The sequence below is a fragment of the Coregonus lavaretus genome (genome assembly GCF_964263955.1).
Source record: "Coregonus lavaretus genome assembly, chromosome: 7".
NCBI lineage: Eukaryota > Metazoa > Chordata > Actinopteri > Salmoniformes > Salmonidae > Coregonus > Coregonus lavaretus.
Window position 1 is genome coordinate 12,642,173 of NC_139994.1, and position 16,934 is coordinate 12,659,106.

Below are 16,934 nucleotides of genomic sequence, written 5' to 3' on the forward strand. Positions count from 1 at the left end.
GAGGAAGTGGAGTTGGCTAGAGTGAGTTGGAGGGAGGGGGGAGGGGGGAGAGAGAAAAGGGGGTGGAGGGAGGGGGGGAGGGGGGAGAGAGAGGGGGGAGGGGAGGGAGGGGGGAGAGGGAGGGAGAGAGGGGAGAGAGGGGAGGGGAGGGGGGGGGGGGAGAGGGGAGAGAGGGGAGGGGAGGGGGGGGGGGAGAGAGGGGAGGGAGAGAGCGAGGGGAGAGAGCGAGGCAAGGGAGGGAGAGAGGGAGGGGAGAGAGCGAGGCAAGGGAGGGAGAGAGGGAGGGGAGAGAGCGAGGCAAGGGAGGGAGAGAGGGAGGAGAGAGAGCGAGGCAGGGGAGGGAGAGAGAGGAGTCAGTGTGAGCCACAGAGCAAAAGGAGTCTGCTGTGGGGAGAGGGGGAGAGAGGAGGAGGGCGAGAGGGAGGGGGAGAGAGAGATGGATCGAGAGAGAGAGAGAGGAGTCAGTGTGAGCCACAGGGCAAAATGAGTCTGCTGTGGGGAGAGGGGGAGAGAGGGAGGGGGAGAGAGAGAGAGTGAGGGACGGGAGGGAGAGAGAGAGGAGTCAGTGTGAGCCACAGAGCAAGAGGAGTCTGCTGTGGGATCAGTCTCTGCATGAACCCGTCAGGCACGTTTAAGCCTTCCTCCTCCAGCAGCAACAACAGAAAACTCTGGTTGTTTCTTGTCTCACTCTGCCGATGGGACCACCGCTCTCCACACAGCCACACTTCCACAGGCTCAGAGGATGCACCTTTTCAAGTCCTGCTTTGGAAAACCGGTACAGATCATGGCTGGGAAGGGGTGGTGGTCATCTTGGTGGCTTTCTGTGTGGATATTTTTTACTAGTGGTACTTGGCTGCCTAGAAGGTTGTTTAGACAAGATGCTGCTGAAACTCTTGAGGATTTCTTCTATGCAAATAGTTCTGTCACTGGACTACAGTGTCTGTGTTTCTGGGTATCTGTGTGGTTTGTCAGGGTTGCATAAATCTTGTTTAGCTTGAAACTGGATGGATGATTGGTTGATTTGGTATTGTTCGTTGGTAGCAGGCTCCGATCTTTGAGGTAGTCAAAGAAGAATGAGGGTAAGCACAGCAGGATAACAGAGCAGATTTAGTTTCGTATGGAATTGTGAGTTCTATTCTCTCATGGAACAAAACACGAAAGAGAATTCAACAGTAATTTCATCTTGTTATTTTGTAAGAAACAGAAACTCTATATTATTCTATTTCAAGACTACTGTAACGATGGTTTCACTGATAAATATAGTTGTTTAAATCTTTGAGGTTGTGGTTATAAAAGGGGGTCAGCTGTGGCTAGCTAGTTCTCTGACCCTCTGTTCTGTGTTCTCGTCAGAAGCCAGAATCCAGGAACTCGCGGGGCAGCATTGACCGGGAGGACTGCAGTCTCCAAGGGCCGGTGAGTTTCCCATGGCCCACCGCTTGTTTGGGTTCATACCCCCAGAGGGATGGAGCAGGACGCACACTGTCACACACACACACTCTCACACACACAAGCAGGAAATATTGTTTTTCAATAAACCAATTAATTTATTATGTTTTTCCATTTCAATCATAATACAAAATACAGTTTGTCTGAGTTTCATAGCGTAGACCTCAGTAGTGCACTGCATGTCGTGGCTAGCTAGACACAGTGCTTTATCTGAACCACCCCAGTCCCCCTACGCTGAAGTGTATAGGGTCTAGGGAGGTTGGGAACTATACTGTGGCTACAGCCAGGCGTTTCTCGTGCCATCCTCACTCTCTCTCTGCTGGATAATCTTTAAAAACAGGCGTCAGCTGTAGAGCCCCCACAAACCAACCAAACCCATTTACACAGTAATTACAGAACTCTACTGGGCTGAGTGGGTCTCTTCTCTAAGAAGAGGAAGCATCGGAATGCGAGGGGGAGAAGAAAACACCAGAGTGTGTTAAAATAAAGAGAGAAGAAGAGGGTTTTGGGGAGGAGCTGGAGAAATGTAGCTGGGTGAAACATGGATGTATTTGGCTGCGTGCCTCAGAAGGTCTGAGATATGTAATGCTGCTACCCACAGAGTGCCCACAATAACACACACAAACACACAGACTGGGCCATGGGAAGCCCTAATCCTGAGTGCTGTTGGAAAAGCACGTTCAGCCAGCCAGAAAAGTGACAATGTGCCTTTCTAATCACTGGTTTGTGTTTCTATTTTCCCCTCAGACAGGAAACCAACACATATACCAACCAGTGGGACTGGGGAAACCAGGTAAGACCATCATCAGCACAATCTGTCACATGTGAACTATCTATCTGCTGTGTGTTCTGATACTCACATATTGTTCACACATCACAAAGTGACAGTCCTCTGTCTCACACTCTTTCTCTCTCACACACACACACTCTCTCTCGCTCTCCACTCACTCTCACACACACAAACATTAACTATCTTCCCTCTCTCTCTCTCCTCTCAGAGCATGTGGCCCCTCCTAAGAAGCCTCCTCGTCCTGGAGCCCCCAGCCACCTAGGCAGTCTGGCCAGCCTCAACCCTGTAGATAGCTACAACGACGGGGTCAAGGTACAGCAACACATCACCAAGACAACACTGTCTTAATGTCTTACACCAGGGTCACCGTTACAGCAATACATCACCAAGACAACACTGTCTTAATGTCTTACACCAGGGTCACCGTTACAGCAACACATCACCAAAACAACACTGTCTTAATATCTTACACCAGGGTCACCGTTACAGCAACACATCACCAAGACAACACTGTCTTAATGTCTTACACCAGGGTCACCGTTACAGCAACACATCACCAAAACAACACTGTCTTAATGTCTTACACCAGGGTCACCGTTACAGCAACACATCACCAAGACAACACTGTCTTAATGTCTTACACCAGGGTCACCGTTACAGCAACACATCACCAAGACAACACTGTCTTAATGTCTTACACCAGGGTCAGCATTACACAAACCATAGCTTGGTTTAGCCTGGTCCTAGATTTGTTTGTGCTATCTTGCCAACTCCCATAGGAGGCCGTCTAGGAGTTGGCAAGACGGCACAAATAGATCTGGGACCAGGCTACATGACTCATACCTAGGAGTTGCAGGGCCTATAGTTTCTCCTGGTTAGGTCACATGGTCAGGGAAAAACTCTGAGCCTGAACCACCACCATGACGTTGTATGAGAAAGAGACCATTACTTCAATATTGAGACAATGCATGTGCTTTTTACTGCTATGAGTTGCTGCAGCTGTTTCAAGCATGCTTTCTATTTCTCACCTGGCCATCACAAGTTCCTTTTATAAGTTCTTACATAAAATATGTCCTCCCAGTTCATTCAGGAGCTGTGAGAACTTGAACCTATAGCCAGATTCAGAGCAGATGGGGATCTGGACGGAAAAGCTCTGAAAACATGTCAGTATTTCCCCTGGTTCACCAGGAGCCCAGGCGGGTAAAGTTGCTCCTAGTCAACAGAACAGAATGGGGCTCCTAGATCAGCTCAGCTCTGAAGCCCTCTCTCTCACTCGCTCTCCCTCTCGCTCGCTCTCTCTTTCGCTCTACCTCCTTCTCTCTCTCTTGCTCGCTCTCTCCCTCTCTCTCGCTCTCTCACTCACTCCCTCCCAGGTCTCAGACAGTACAGAGCAAGGCTAGCCCAACCCAAAGCCCATCTCTCTGACAGAGATAGTACTTAGAGACATGGACAGATGTAGAAATACACACTAAAGACACGTGGATACACACACTTACACAAGACACACATGCATACACTTATCTGCACTTAGAACACACTAGCATATACGCTTACATGTACAGTGCATTCGGAAAGTATTCAGACCCCTTGACTTTTCCCACATTTGGTTACGTTAAAGCCTTATTAAGTCAAGGGGTCTGAATACTTTCTGAATGCACTATACATACCCAGCATCATGCTTGTCCATGAGAATCTAAAATATACAATGACTGTCCCAAAAAATGGGGGGGGGGGGGGGGGGGGTGGTGGTTAGATGAAAATCATCCCACCCTGACCCCACCATCCACCCCTACACCGCCAGGGTCACAACCTTTCTGCCACACAGCCCCACCCAGACAGACGCTGCCAAGCTGGCCCAGAAAAAGCCCCACGGTAAACCACACTTTCTGGGCTTTTATTTTGGATCCTAGTTATGCAACAACCGTCCATTTCGAGAGAAGCCAGTGAAATGAAGACTGTTGGAACAGAGTGCTTTTTCTCTCTCATAACTTTCCAGGCAGACAGTTTGAAAGGAGACCCTTAGCGAGGCCTCTCTTCTTCTAGCTCTGAAAATAAAACCTAATTAAAACACTGAGGCTTGTAATACAGTGGAGTATAGAGAAGCCCAAGGAAAACACAGTCCTTCCTAACAAGACAGAATCCGGTGAAATCCAAAGCTCCCTTCTCACTGTCTTTTAATCATGATCCTGGATCAAATGCTAGATCAAAGGTTTTAGACTCACTACTCAGTTCGCCCAGCGAAAGCTAACGTTATGATGAACAATACAATACAGCAACTCCGAATACCATAGAGTTCAGGCATTTGGATATTTTTCTCAGTGCAACATCCAACTAGCACTCAGAACTTTATCACTCGAAACAGGAGATACTATCTGAACTTTTCAATTGCTAAGTGTTTTAAAACGGTGTGCCCTAATGAACACGACCCTATCTGCTTGTATTGTGTTGATGCATTGCATGCGTTGCCTTTTGCCTTCTGTTCTGCAGTGTTAATCCTTTCTCTCTCTTCTGTTTTCCCTGCATCCCCCTCTCCCTCCCGCTCGCCCTCCCTTGTTTTGCCTCTGCACCAACCTACTGTTGTTGCCCTTTAGCCCTGGAGGGTAAGAGCTCTGTGTTTGTCAGTTACTGTCTGACCACTAGGGAGCGCTCTAATAACACATTCTCTACCACTGTACAGGAGTCATCAAACCTTCTTAGCCGAGTGGATAGTGGCATTGGCCTTAAGATCAGTTTACTCTCCCTGAATCCTAACCGTAACCATTAGAGGGGGCAACACAAACTGGTCTTAGATCAGTGTCTAGAGGCGACTACTCCGGATGAGGCCACTTCATCCAGGCTCATGTTCTAAAACCAGTGAGGCTTAAACCCATAAACAAAGCAAATCATCCTAGTATTCAGTGGCAGTCATTTCAGTAATGACCAAATTACTGTATTGGCTCTTTTGTCAGTCATAGTACTAATGTCAAATCAATTAGTGGGAGTAATAATAAATATATGTAGGCCTCCATTGATGACTCTCTTCCCTGTGGTATGGTGTGATGCATGTTGGGCTGTGTAGTCATAGTTACCATCACTAACTGTAGTTTAGTAGATTATAGTACACCACAATCTGCCTCCTCTCTGGACCGTGGCATGCGTGTGTGTGTTTGTCTACTTGTCTGTTTTGGGTTGTCCAATTCATCACACGTCATTCACAACCATGTTCAGAGATTGAATGCTCTCATATTGTGAATCGAGCAACAGGAATTCTGGCAAATACTGTCATCTAGTGTTCACTTTGTAAACTACATGATTAATCTATAAATTGCTGGCGGCTAGTGGTTACAGAAACAAAACCATTTTAGCTTTACGCCACCTCGTGGTTCCAGTGAATAGGATAGATGGGACACTTCTGGTTGTGCACTCATCAAAAATCAAGTCAGACAAAATCACCTAGCTTATTTTCTCTAGAACACCGACACTCAATTGGGTCCCATTAGATCAGCATAATCACACATTTTATCATCATAGATTCACCGTAGAATCACTCAAATTATTTGAAGGAGATAGATTCACTTCCCTCACTATGTTGTATGTGGACCAACTCATCCTCATCTATGTGGTGTGTAGATCCAGCCTCAGGAGATCAGCCCTCCCCCCACGGCCAACTTGGACCGCTCCAACGACAAGGTGTATGAGAATGTGACGGGTCTGGTCAAGGCTGTTATAGAGATGTCCAGTAAGATCCAGCCAGCCCCTCCAGAGGAGTACGTCCCTATGGTCAAGGTAAGGCTATAATAATAATATATGCCATTTAGCAGACTCGTTCATCCAAAGTGACTTAGTCATTCGTGGATACATTTGTTACATAATGGTGGTCCCGGGAATCAAACCCACTGTCCTGCTTTTGCAAGCGCCATGCCCTACAAACTGAGCTAGAGAGGACATGAATGAACGATGAAGGACAAAGTTTATTGTTGAATCATCGTCATCGTGATTATTAATGTTGTATGTTGGTGATCATTCCTCAAGAGGATATTATTTCACCTGTCGAGGGACACTGATTTCTAAGCCATTGCATCTTTATTTTATATTAGTGATATCCTGGTTCTTTTTTTACCACAGGAGGTGGGACTAGCTTTGAGAACCCTATTGGCCACAGTGGACGAGACCATACCAGTGTTACCAGCAAGCACACACAGAGAGGTGATAACTCTTCATTACAAATCAAGATATTGCCTCTGACTGTTGTCCTATTGTGTCTGAGGACAAAATAAGTTATGTCTTGCCTCAAAAAACATCTAACACTGAAAGCCAGTTGTCTATTGTGTTTTCTTTAACTCCTGTCTTTCTCTTCATCTGCAGATTGAGATGGCCCAGAAGCTCTTGAACTCTGACCTGGCCGAGCTGATCAACAAGATGAAGCTGGCCCAGCAGTACGTCCTCACCAGCCTGCAGCAGGACTACAAGAAACAGATGCTGACGGCCGCACATGCCCTGGCAGTGGATGCCAAGAACCTGCTAGACGTCATCGACCAGGCCCGGCTCAAGATGATCCATGCCCAGTCCCGGGGATCACACTAGCCCCCTCCGGCTCCTAGCTCCCTGGGCATGGAAGACCTCCGAGGGGAGGGAGAGGGATATAACAGAGTGGAAGGGAGTCTGGTGCTGTGGAAATAGGGCTGGTTGGTTTCAGCTCCCATAGCAATCATAGACCGCACAATGTCACAAGTCAAGACTGCTCAGTTCACACCTCGATCAGAGCTCCTGATACTGCAGGACAGAGACAGTGGTCACTCGACCTGATCGCACCCTTCCATCCCCTTCCTAAAAACTTTTTATAGACTTCTGTTTTGTCTGTCGCTGCACTCCAGGATCCTTGGATGTTTTGAGATCAGTTACATACAAACTCTTGTTTTATTAGATTTGGCTGCGTCTCGTTTGTGCTAATGTTTTTTTTATCCAGAGATGAATTTCAGCTTACGTCAGACGTCTTCTTCTTCCAGGTGGCTAATAATTATCACAGATGTGGAAATATAATAAAAATCTAACTGGAACATCTGAACCATTGAAGAACTACAAGCTATCTATATATGGCAATGGTTAACATTGTGTTTCTGAGATCAATGGTTGGGATGTCTGTGTTAAACACTTACCTTCCCTGTCCTACAGTATCACAGCATATAATGCTCTTCCCAACACTCTCGACTAGAATTATATATTTTGGCATCCTCTTACATAGACTCAGGCACCTCTGGACAGTGAATAATAAAATATAAAAAAAATATTTCTTTATCAAACATGTCACATGCCACTTTTTAAGTTAACAGTAAATATACAAATCAATATATTTTTCTGCATTTCTGGGATTGAAATGTTACGAGGGGCTTATTTTTTGTCATAAGGGGGAGGCGCATTTAAATTCCAGTGAAGATGAACTATCATGTGCCAAATGATTTGAATCATCCAATAGTTTGGCAGTTCTATGGTAAAAAACACTGTCCCATTGCTAGCCATTCCCTTATCACTGAAACAGTTTTTGTATATTTAAACCAGGTGCTCTATTCAATCTGTATCAATAAAGCGTTAAGATTGCAGAATAGTAAAGGTATTTTCAGATTGAGCTGACATATGCAGTGTTTACTATGAATGCAGCCTGTGCTAACATTGACTTTAAATTTCAATTTAACGTCATTTAGCAGACACTTACCCAGAGCGACTTGCCAGCTGCCGCCCCAGTAACGCTGAACTTCCGCAATACGGATTGAATAGAGCCCCAAGTTAAACCTTTCTGCTTCTTTACCTGGGTCGTATTCAATAGGGCACACGTAGCAAAACATTCTGCAACGGAAAACAAGCTTATTCGACAACTTCAGGTAGTCCCGTTCGTCAAGTCTTTCATTTGACCCAGCTTTACAGATTCTGCCTCTCCAGACTGTTAGGCCTTAATGTCCCTACCATGTGTACAATCTCATCAAACCGCTCGTTTTGGGTATAACTTATTCTCAGGAAGAATAACCTGTACAGTTCCTTAAACTAATAAAATGTATCGTTCTGTCTTCAGAAGTGTTTGTTTTCCTTGTGTGCTGTAAAATGGGTGATATCGTGCCATACTTTCAGACAGGTGTAGACGACTTCAGGGTAACCCATTCCTCACAGGGGATTCAGTTTGGTACAATAAGTGCATCATGGGATTAAAGGTGCTCAAAGGAAACTACAAATATTGCCAGTTCAGTTTCTTTGATTTTATTTGTTACAAAAACCGGTTTAATCGAAAAGACCGAAGCCCATGTCGTCATCGGAACCCTCCTCGGACTCCTCCTTCTCCTCCTTCTTCTTCTCCTCCTCCTTGGCTGTAATGCAGGAAACAAGGTATGGCATCAGTACACGTACCAAGAAATATCCTTCAAGTTAAAACTGTAATTTAATTCACAAAAATGACCACTAAGCAGTTGACTTTACCATAATGTCTGATTTAGGCCAAGAAATGAGGTGTAATAAACCCATTAGACAAATTGGGCAAATAAAGGGAAAGGGATAAACACCAGTCACTGCTTGATGCCCTGAAAATCCGGACAGTGCTCTAGTGGAAACCATGCCACTATCTCCGGCCTTGCTGGCGCCAGAGATGTTTGAAACAGAGGTGGTCTGAATCCTTGTCGTGGGCGTAACAGGAAGTGATCACACATGGGAGTCAGTTTTTAAACCACTGATAGTAGTAAGCGCGGGCTCACATGGAGACCATGCTCAGGGTTCGCACATACAGTGGCAATTCAAATTCAAGTGCTTTTTCATGCACTAAAATTGAGTAGTGATGAGCAGAGTTCTGGGACATGCCTACTGGTGAACAAACATTTCCTATTCGCATTACTACATAATTCCAGCTTAATGACTTGTATTTTTATTGGGCATTTGGGAATCTACTACTTAATTGCTACGAAAAAGCGTCTTGCTTCCAACTTGCAGCTTTAGTGTCGGAAGAAGGGCAGGTGGGCTGTGTGAGAAAAACGGATTATGTGCACGAGCACAAATCACATATGTAACTTTAGTCCCGTCCAAATCTGCAATGTCAATTTTTACATGGCAGGAGTGTAACATTACAGAGTTTGACAGGTGCTGCACGCAGTTTGAGCAAGAAAACAAGTGCTGTGCATATATTTAATATGAATGGCCTAAACGTATAAAAAAAAATCTACTTTTATTTGTCACATGTTCCGAATATAACAGGTGTAGACCTTACAGTGAAATGCTTACTTACAAGCCCTTAACCAACAATGCAGTTCAAGAAAGAGCTAAGAAAATATTGACTAAATAAACTAAAGTTTAAAAATATATATAACAAAATAATAACGAGGCGATATACAGGGGGTACAGGTTAGTCGAGGTAATTTGTACATGTAGGTATAGTTAGCAGTCTTATGGCTTGGGGGTAGAAGCTGTTAAGGACTTGGCGCTCCGGTACCGCTTGCCATGCAGTAGCAGAGAGAACAGCCTATGACTTGGGTGACGGGAGTCGGACAATTTTTTGGGCCTTCCTCTGACACCGACTAGTATATAGGTCCTGGATGGCAGGAAGCTTGGCACCAGTGATATACTGGGCCGTACGCACTACGCTCTGTAACGCCTTACGGTCTGATGCCGAGCAGTTGCCATACCAGGCGATGAAGCAACCGGTCAGGATGCTCTCGATGGTGCAGCTTTATAACTTTTTGAGGATCTGGGGACCCATGCCAAATCTTTTCAGTCTCCTGAGGGGGAAAAGGTGTTATCGTGCCCTCTTCACGACTGTCTTGGTGTTTGGACCATGACAGTTTGTTGGTGATGTGGACACCAAGGAACTTTAAACTCTCGACCCGCTCCAATACAGCCCCGTCAATGTTAATGGGGGCCTGTTCGGCCTGCCTTTTCCTGTAGTCCACGATCAGCTCCTTTGTCTTACTCACATTGAGGGAGAGGTTGTTGTCCTGGCACCACACGGCCAGGTCTCTGACCTCCTCCCTATAGGCTCTCTCATCGTTGTCGGTGATCAGGCCTACCACTGTTGTGTTGTCAGCAAACTTAAATGATGGTGTTGGAATTGTGTTTGGCCACGCAGTCGTGGGTGAACAGGGAGTACAGGAGGGGACTAATCACGCACCCCTGAGGGGCCCCAGTGTTGAGGATCAGCGTGGCATGTGTTGTTGCCTACCCTTACCACCTTGGGGCGGCCCGTCAACAAAGCTACATTGTGTTAATGAATTGAAGTTAATCGCCAAATGCGTTGGTTTAATTAAATGTGCAAAAAAGGTACTGCGCCTAGGCCTATTTAATGAGACTTGGGCTCTAAATGTGGATCCCCGATTCCCCACTGAGCTTAACTTTTTGGAAATGGCAAGTTCACTTCCATCCATAACGCATCTCAAGTGCAGTGCGCTGTTCAGAAGCTCACAGCAGGATTGGGGGCATTTTCATGAGGGACGTCTAAAGTGGATCGCTAAAATAAAGATTATGATCACACTTCCTCAATTTAAATATTATGGGGACCCCTATACATTTGGCAACCAAGCACGAGTTATCAGTGTAGCTTATTATGGTCTAGACATTAATATATTCACACCTAGAATAAAAACCTCCAGGTTTCCGTCATGAGTAAACATATATTTTTTTAATGAATTACAAGGGGAGGTTTGGAAAAACTAAGGCTGTGAGAATCTCTCTGGAATAACGCACATGCTGGGGTAATAATTACATAACCAACGGCTCTAGTAATACTAGTCCCGTCCGAACAGGGCTTCTGTTACCTGGTGCTTCTGCAGCAGGGGCGGCGCCTCCAGCAGCAGGTGCAGCTCCTCCACCGGCACCCACGTTGCAGATCAGGCTGCCAATGTCCACGCTGGCCAGAGCCTGTAACACATACAGGAAGCAGGATAAGGTCAGACAATGTAGCCTTTACATATGAATGACTACCACATGTCAGAGCATCACCAAGAAAGAAACTAAGTGGCATCACCATTCGATAAAAAACTGTTCACACACACAACAGTAACCTAGTAGAAGGTCTTACACCATTGATATGAAGGAATATGTGGATGACACTGAAGGAATAAATGAGAAGCTCCAGAGGATGAAATGAAATTGTATTTGTCACATGCACCGAATACAACAGGTGTAGACCTTACAGTGAAATGCTTACTTACAAGCCCTTAACCAACAACACAGTTAAGACAAATAAGTGTTACATAAAAAATGGATAACTAAAAAATTTTAATGTAAAAAGCCGCAGCAGATTTCCCCAATTACAAAGGCATAACCCTGTTGTATGCGTGTAAGGTGCTGGAGAAAAGGGCTTCAGACTCACCTTGGAGAACAGACTAGGCCAGAAAGGCTCAATAGTCACATTGGCAGCCTTGATGAGAGCCATCAGTTTGTCTTCCTGCAAACACATGGGGAAAGATTAGAATACACATCACAGACCTCTACAAGCATGAAGACAAAACTACCATCAGGCTGGTGTTGTTTAGCCTTTATCAGGTCAGTAAACAAGTTTGCTGGTAAAAGCCAAAAGTGGGAAGAAACCCCAGCCAACGTTGGCTGCCTTCATCGCATTCACATGTGACCATTCACCAGCGTTAACATGCTAACGTTAGCGCCAAGAAGATATCAAGGTGTGGGCAAATAATGTGCCGAATAGTCAACGTTGGTTAGCTAGCAATTTTCCATAAACATAACTGACTAAGGCACCGGGGTTAGCTAGTTTGCGTGCTAGATTAGCAATGGCTCCAGCAACAGCACATTGTTGACTAGACTAGAAGACTCCTGATGGCTGCGGAACCGGCTAGCTAACTCATGTTAGCTAACGTTAACTGATAGCATGTTAGCTAGCTAGTGACATTGACGGCTAGTAAGCTATCATTTTGGACAACTACCTGCAATTATGTAAAACTGGCGTACTATCACTTCGTATTCACTTAGACACTACAGATAAGAACCAGTCTTCCAAATATGCCTGGTTAGCTACAGAGGCCAGCCAAGGCACCATTTTAAGCGGATACTGTAAGCGGGACTTACTGTGACGGTGACTTCATCATCGTGGAGGATGAGGGCAGAGTAAATACAAGCGAGTTCAGATACAGATGCCATCTTTCTATGTAGATGTTATAGTTTTGGGGTCGGATGCCTAATTTTAGTGGTGCTAGTCGCCGGATTCAGGGCCTTAGCTTCAAGAGAAGAACCGAGCACCTTAGGCACGTTGACTTCCTACTTAGATTTTAGCGGAAAGGGAATGAGAAAGGGCGGGACATAAGTTTATATATTGTTAGACGTCATTTATATGGGAGGAGTCAATGCAAATCACTACCAGTTGTAGAGCAAACATAAAACCAGCTAACTTTATTTTTATTTTTATTTTTTACTTAAGATTCATCTTTGTTTATACACTTCACATAGGACCAAACCCATTTACCACAGTTATTTGACACAATACAAAACATTATCACAGCCAAAGCCGTATAAATACAAGAAATAGCTTTTATTACTGCACAACATTGTCACAGTAATTCAATATAAATACAAACAAGATATAACAATATATATGAGAGCTGTATTCGTTTGGTAAATAAAATATACTGTAAATATTAAGTGAACTTGTTGCCTATTGTGCTGGAGCCAGGCTATGTCTGAATTTCCCCATACTATGAGGTCATCCATTCTCAGAGCAGCCAGAGAATGCTGAGCACAGCATGGTTACAACACACAGCCAGAGTCAGTAGTGTGCTTAGCCCAACACCAGTCGCCCCGTTGACATTACAAAGGTTACTGGAGCAGCAGGTGACTTGGTTCCCATTGCCATTTGCATCCACTAAGGCCCCTGACGATGCTCCGTTGCAGGTCCTTGCACTGGCACAATACTTCACTATGGCCTTTATTTTGCCTGTGGATGGAAAAGGGAAATCATGCATCTTTACTATTATATTATTTACTATATATTTACAGTATATTTTTGTATATATTGACTCACTTCTAAATTCTCAAATCTATTCACCAGGCATGGTTATTTTTTCTGGAATAGACTACCATACAAAGAAATAAGCTATGTGCTCCACTTTTTCATTTATTAATTCACCTATCAATTCCCGTCTCCATGGGATCGATGCATTTCTACTCCTATTAGGCTACTGTAACTGGTGTCACTTAGGTTTCCAAGTACTCTCACCAAATGTGTCCACAGTGGTCATGCAGGTATCAAGGGGTGCCTGGCAGGTTTGGGATGACTGGTTGCATGCGTCATTGGTTGTGGTGGAGCTGCACACATAGCACTTCAGAGCATCTATTTTAAATATGAACAACAACATAATCTTTCTCAAAACATCTCAAAATTGATGAACGTGGAAAATGACAAGGACATGAATGACCAAAAGTATTCAAAGTAACAAAATAATATTTCTCCAAATTTCTAGAAACTGCTGTGGCAAATGACAAAAACATGAATGACCAAAAGTATTCCAGAATATTCAGTGAGCAACAGGTGACAGGTAGTGAATGTTGTTTTTGTTTCAGCTATAACATAAACATTCAACAGTCCAATGGAATGCTGAGCAGTTGGTCTGTCAACTTGGTTTGAGTATGAGAAATATCAGGATGAAACATAAAACATTATTTGAAAAAGCTAGAAAATGGAATTGGCACTCCATCTAAGCCCTAAATGAGTGTATTTGTTGTAGTAGTCACATTATAACATATGAATTCATATGAAATGACCTAAAACCTATAGAACTAAGTAACATGATATAAACCAATACAGCAGCTCTGACATTAAAAGATCAGAATAGTAAACTACTCCATATGCCAGAGATCATCATCATCACCACGGATTGGAAATAACTATTTAATAGATTTGAATAGCAGTTTACCTGAGAAAAGGCAGCAGAAGCTCAGAAGGAGGAAAACAGTGATGATTTTCATGGCTCCGTGGTGGCAGCACCTCTGACACCTTGGGTCACTGGGACACTCTCTAAAGAAAGATCTAGAAGAGACACTCCTTCCCTTTGTCCTTGAAGTATCGGCCTGGAGATAGTTGCTCTTAACACATGACAATATGGTGTGGTTCAGAGATGTATCTTATTATAGGTGTCACTGAAACAATAGCAGGAGCATCATTATATCACACAAGGTCATGGTTCAGCATGCAGGCAGTTATTGTAAATGAGAACTGGTTCTCAATTCCTTCTTTTAATACACTGAACAAAAAATATAAACACAACATGTTGGGCCCATGGCAGCGGTGTCTGTGATTAGTTATTTCCAGTCAAATATTACCTATTTCTTTTATGTTTTCAAGCACTGGATTGATTCTTTTTGGGGGGATTGATTGCTATTTCTACCCTCTGTTCATTTGAATATTGTTTCGTTCTTGTAACTGAATGTCTAAAGCCACTTAAAGCTTGCAGTGTTCAATGAACAGCAGCATGTCGTCCTGCTGTCTGTCTGTCTGCCTGTCTCTCTGTCTGTCTTTCATCATGTCTATCATACCTTTAGTTTACACAGGTATGAGATACCAGCCGACACCAGTAAGCAGGGTGAAACTCTGTATGATAACATCACCTGTGTTTGTGTTTGTCTCTTAGTTACAAGGCCATCATCATTACTTTCGAAACTGGTGGAACGAGACATAATGTCAAACGTTTGCCAAGTGTTGATTCATAACTAATTATATGTTCCGGGTCCGGCTCTAGGGTGTGTTTATGATAAAATGATTGTATCTTATATCTACGCTAGAACATATTTGTATACATTCCATCTGTCAGTGTCTTACCCTTTGAACAAAATACCACTGCATTTCTTCAGCATCCAAAATGAAAGAGGTTGAACAACAATAAAACCACCACCAGAGATGAACATATTTATTTCAGTTACTCATATTCATTCATTTAGAAAACTTAATTCAGAGAGACAGAACCAGGCCAGATTGGACGTAACTTCCTGTTGCTCAGCTTCTCTGTTCTCCTTAGACCGTTGAAGTTACAGAGTTCAGTCCGACCTGGTTCCACCCTAAAGGCGCTACATGGTCAATCCGACGTCTGCATTGGCCATACTGCATTGAATGCTATGCAGCCTCCGCAGAAGTCAGAGCAAACATACGGTTTGCTCTTCGCGGAGCAGCGCAGAGCTGTTGTGAAGGAATTTGTCAAGGAAGTGAGTTTGTGTTTATACAGGACCTCCCACCCTCACCTACCGTCAACCAATCATGTCAACGCAGAGCTATACAGAGCCCTCTTCGTTGTTAAAACATTTGAGAGGCGCACAGCGATGTGGTACGGAGTTCAATTTGGCCTCTGCTTGCCTCCCAAGGCTCCGCAATTGCGTCACACCATCCATACAGCGCCTCCGACCACATTTTCGGATCAAGTATAAATTGTATTTTAGCCTCCTAGGTTGATGCTGGTGGAGGTGTGTGCTGGTAGTGCAGGTCTTAGAAAGGGACTGGATTCCCACTGATGACAGACAGGTGACAGACAGATAAACTGGTTCATGTCTGTCACATGCTGTAGTTAATGCTTTGTGCTCAAACACAAACATTTACTTTAGCCCATCTTAGTTTCTTTTTGTGAATTGTTTGCATCATGCTCAAGTAACCATAAATTAGTTAGTTTAAGCTAGAGATATCTGTTTTTTTGCATTGGATGTGTTTCAATCCGTGAAAGGTGGCAGAGCTAGAGCGGTGTTTCTCAGACCATGAGACATTCCTAAAATTGTTAGTATATATATAGTATATAGAATAAATTATCAATCACTGCCTGTCTTATCAGTTATGGGTTTAATCAATTAGTCTGCCAAGCCCTTTAAAAAAGAGAGACCACGGCATATCAGATGTGTCTTAGATCATTTTAGTTTTCCTCATCTATGAACAGGTTTTTTTTCAATGTGTAAAAATAATTTATAGACAAAATGACAATCAATTCTGAATTGCTGACAAAAGGAAATAGAATTTCTGCCTCAAATATCCTTACTACACTTTCCTGAAGTCTCTTTAATACATTTGCTCAAACTCCTAAGTTGGAAGCATGTTGGAAAATACTATTCTGTCTACACACAAATGCAGCCTTTATCTTGCTGGGCATTAACCTCCCAGAAAATACACCAAATGCTTCCATGCTCAGGACACTAACTCTAATTGCTAAAAGGGTCATTTTAAGACCTTGGAAAGAGGATAAGCCGCCCTCATTTGCAGAATGGCTCAAACTGTCAATGAAGACTGTCAAATTTGAGAAAACTATTGGAAATGGAAAGTCAAAGGAATATGAAGAAATATGGGCCAAGTTTAAAGTTACTGTCTTGGAGTAAAGGAAAAAAGGGGAACTTTATGTTATTTATAATATGTAATAATACCAATCAATAATGTGTAATTCACACAAATCATGTACATGAGAAGCTGCTGGCAATTTTATCATGACTCCAACTTTGTCATTATTCATAAATATGAAGTACCTATTTATTCATTTCTTGTTTTTTTAATTTCGTTGCAGCCCTCCTATATATGGAACATTCTTATTTAGATTTCTGGTTAGGATGATATTGTGATATGAAAAGAAAAGTATAGAAATGTCCCTTTTTGACTTAAAATGATTTAGACGGATGAGAGAGAACAATGTGTCGTGTTTACATGTGGTGTGTTTTGTTGTTTGGTTAGTGTGATATGTGTTGTAAATACAAATTTTAAAAAAACTCCACCAAAACAATCAAA

The 16,934-nt window shown here is 43.5% G+C and overlaps 2 protein-coding genes across 2 annotated transcripts in view; one reads left to right on the plus strand and one right to left on the minus strand.

Moving 5' to 3' along the window:
• LOC311133035 (focal adhesion kinase 1-like) overlaps positions 1–8,274 on the plus strand; it is a 123,803-nt gene extending 115,529 nt beyond the window's left edge. Inside the window, exons 28-33 of the mRNA XM_084166455.1 lie at positions 1,351–1,413; positions 2,194–2,239; positions 2,445–2,548; positions 5,846–6,001; positions 6,341–6,421; positions 6,581–8,274. Of these exons, the coding sequence (XP_084022581.1) occupies positions 1,351–1,413; positions 2,194–2,239; positions 2,445–2,548; positions 5,846–6,001; positions 6,341–6,421; positions 6,581–6,799 (669 nt within the window). The 3' untranslated portion in view covers positions 6,800–8,274. The remainder of the gene's footprint in view (positions 1–1,350; positions 1,414–2,193; positions 2,240–2,444; positions 2,549–5,845; positions 6,002–6,340; positions 6,422–6,580) is intronic.
• A 171-nt stretch (positions 8,275–8,445) lies between these two features.
• On the minus strand, positions 8,446–12,478 carry rplp1 (ribosomal protein lateral stalk subunit P1). The gene is made up of 4 exons (XM_084166454.1): positions 12,263–12,478; positions 11,553–11,627; positions 10,996–11,098; positions 8,446–8,568 (listed from the first exon to the last, which is right to left on the minus strand). The coding sequence occupies exons 1-4, from the start codon at positions 12,332–12,334 to the stop codon at positions 8,483–8,485; spliced, it is 336 nt and encodes a 111-aa protein (XP_084022580.1). The 5' UTR covers positions 12,335–12,478; the 3' UTR covers positions 8,446–8,482.
• Positions 12,479–16,934: the final 4,456 nt, after the last annotated feature.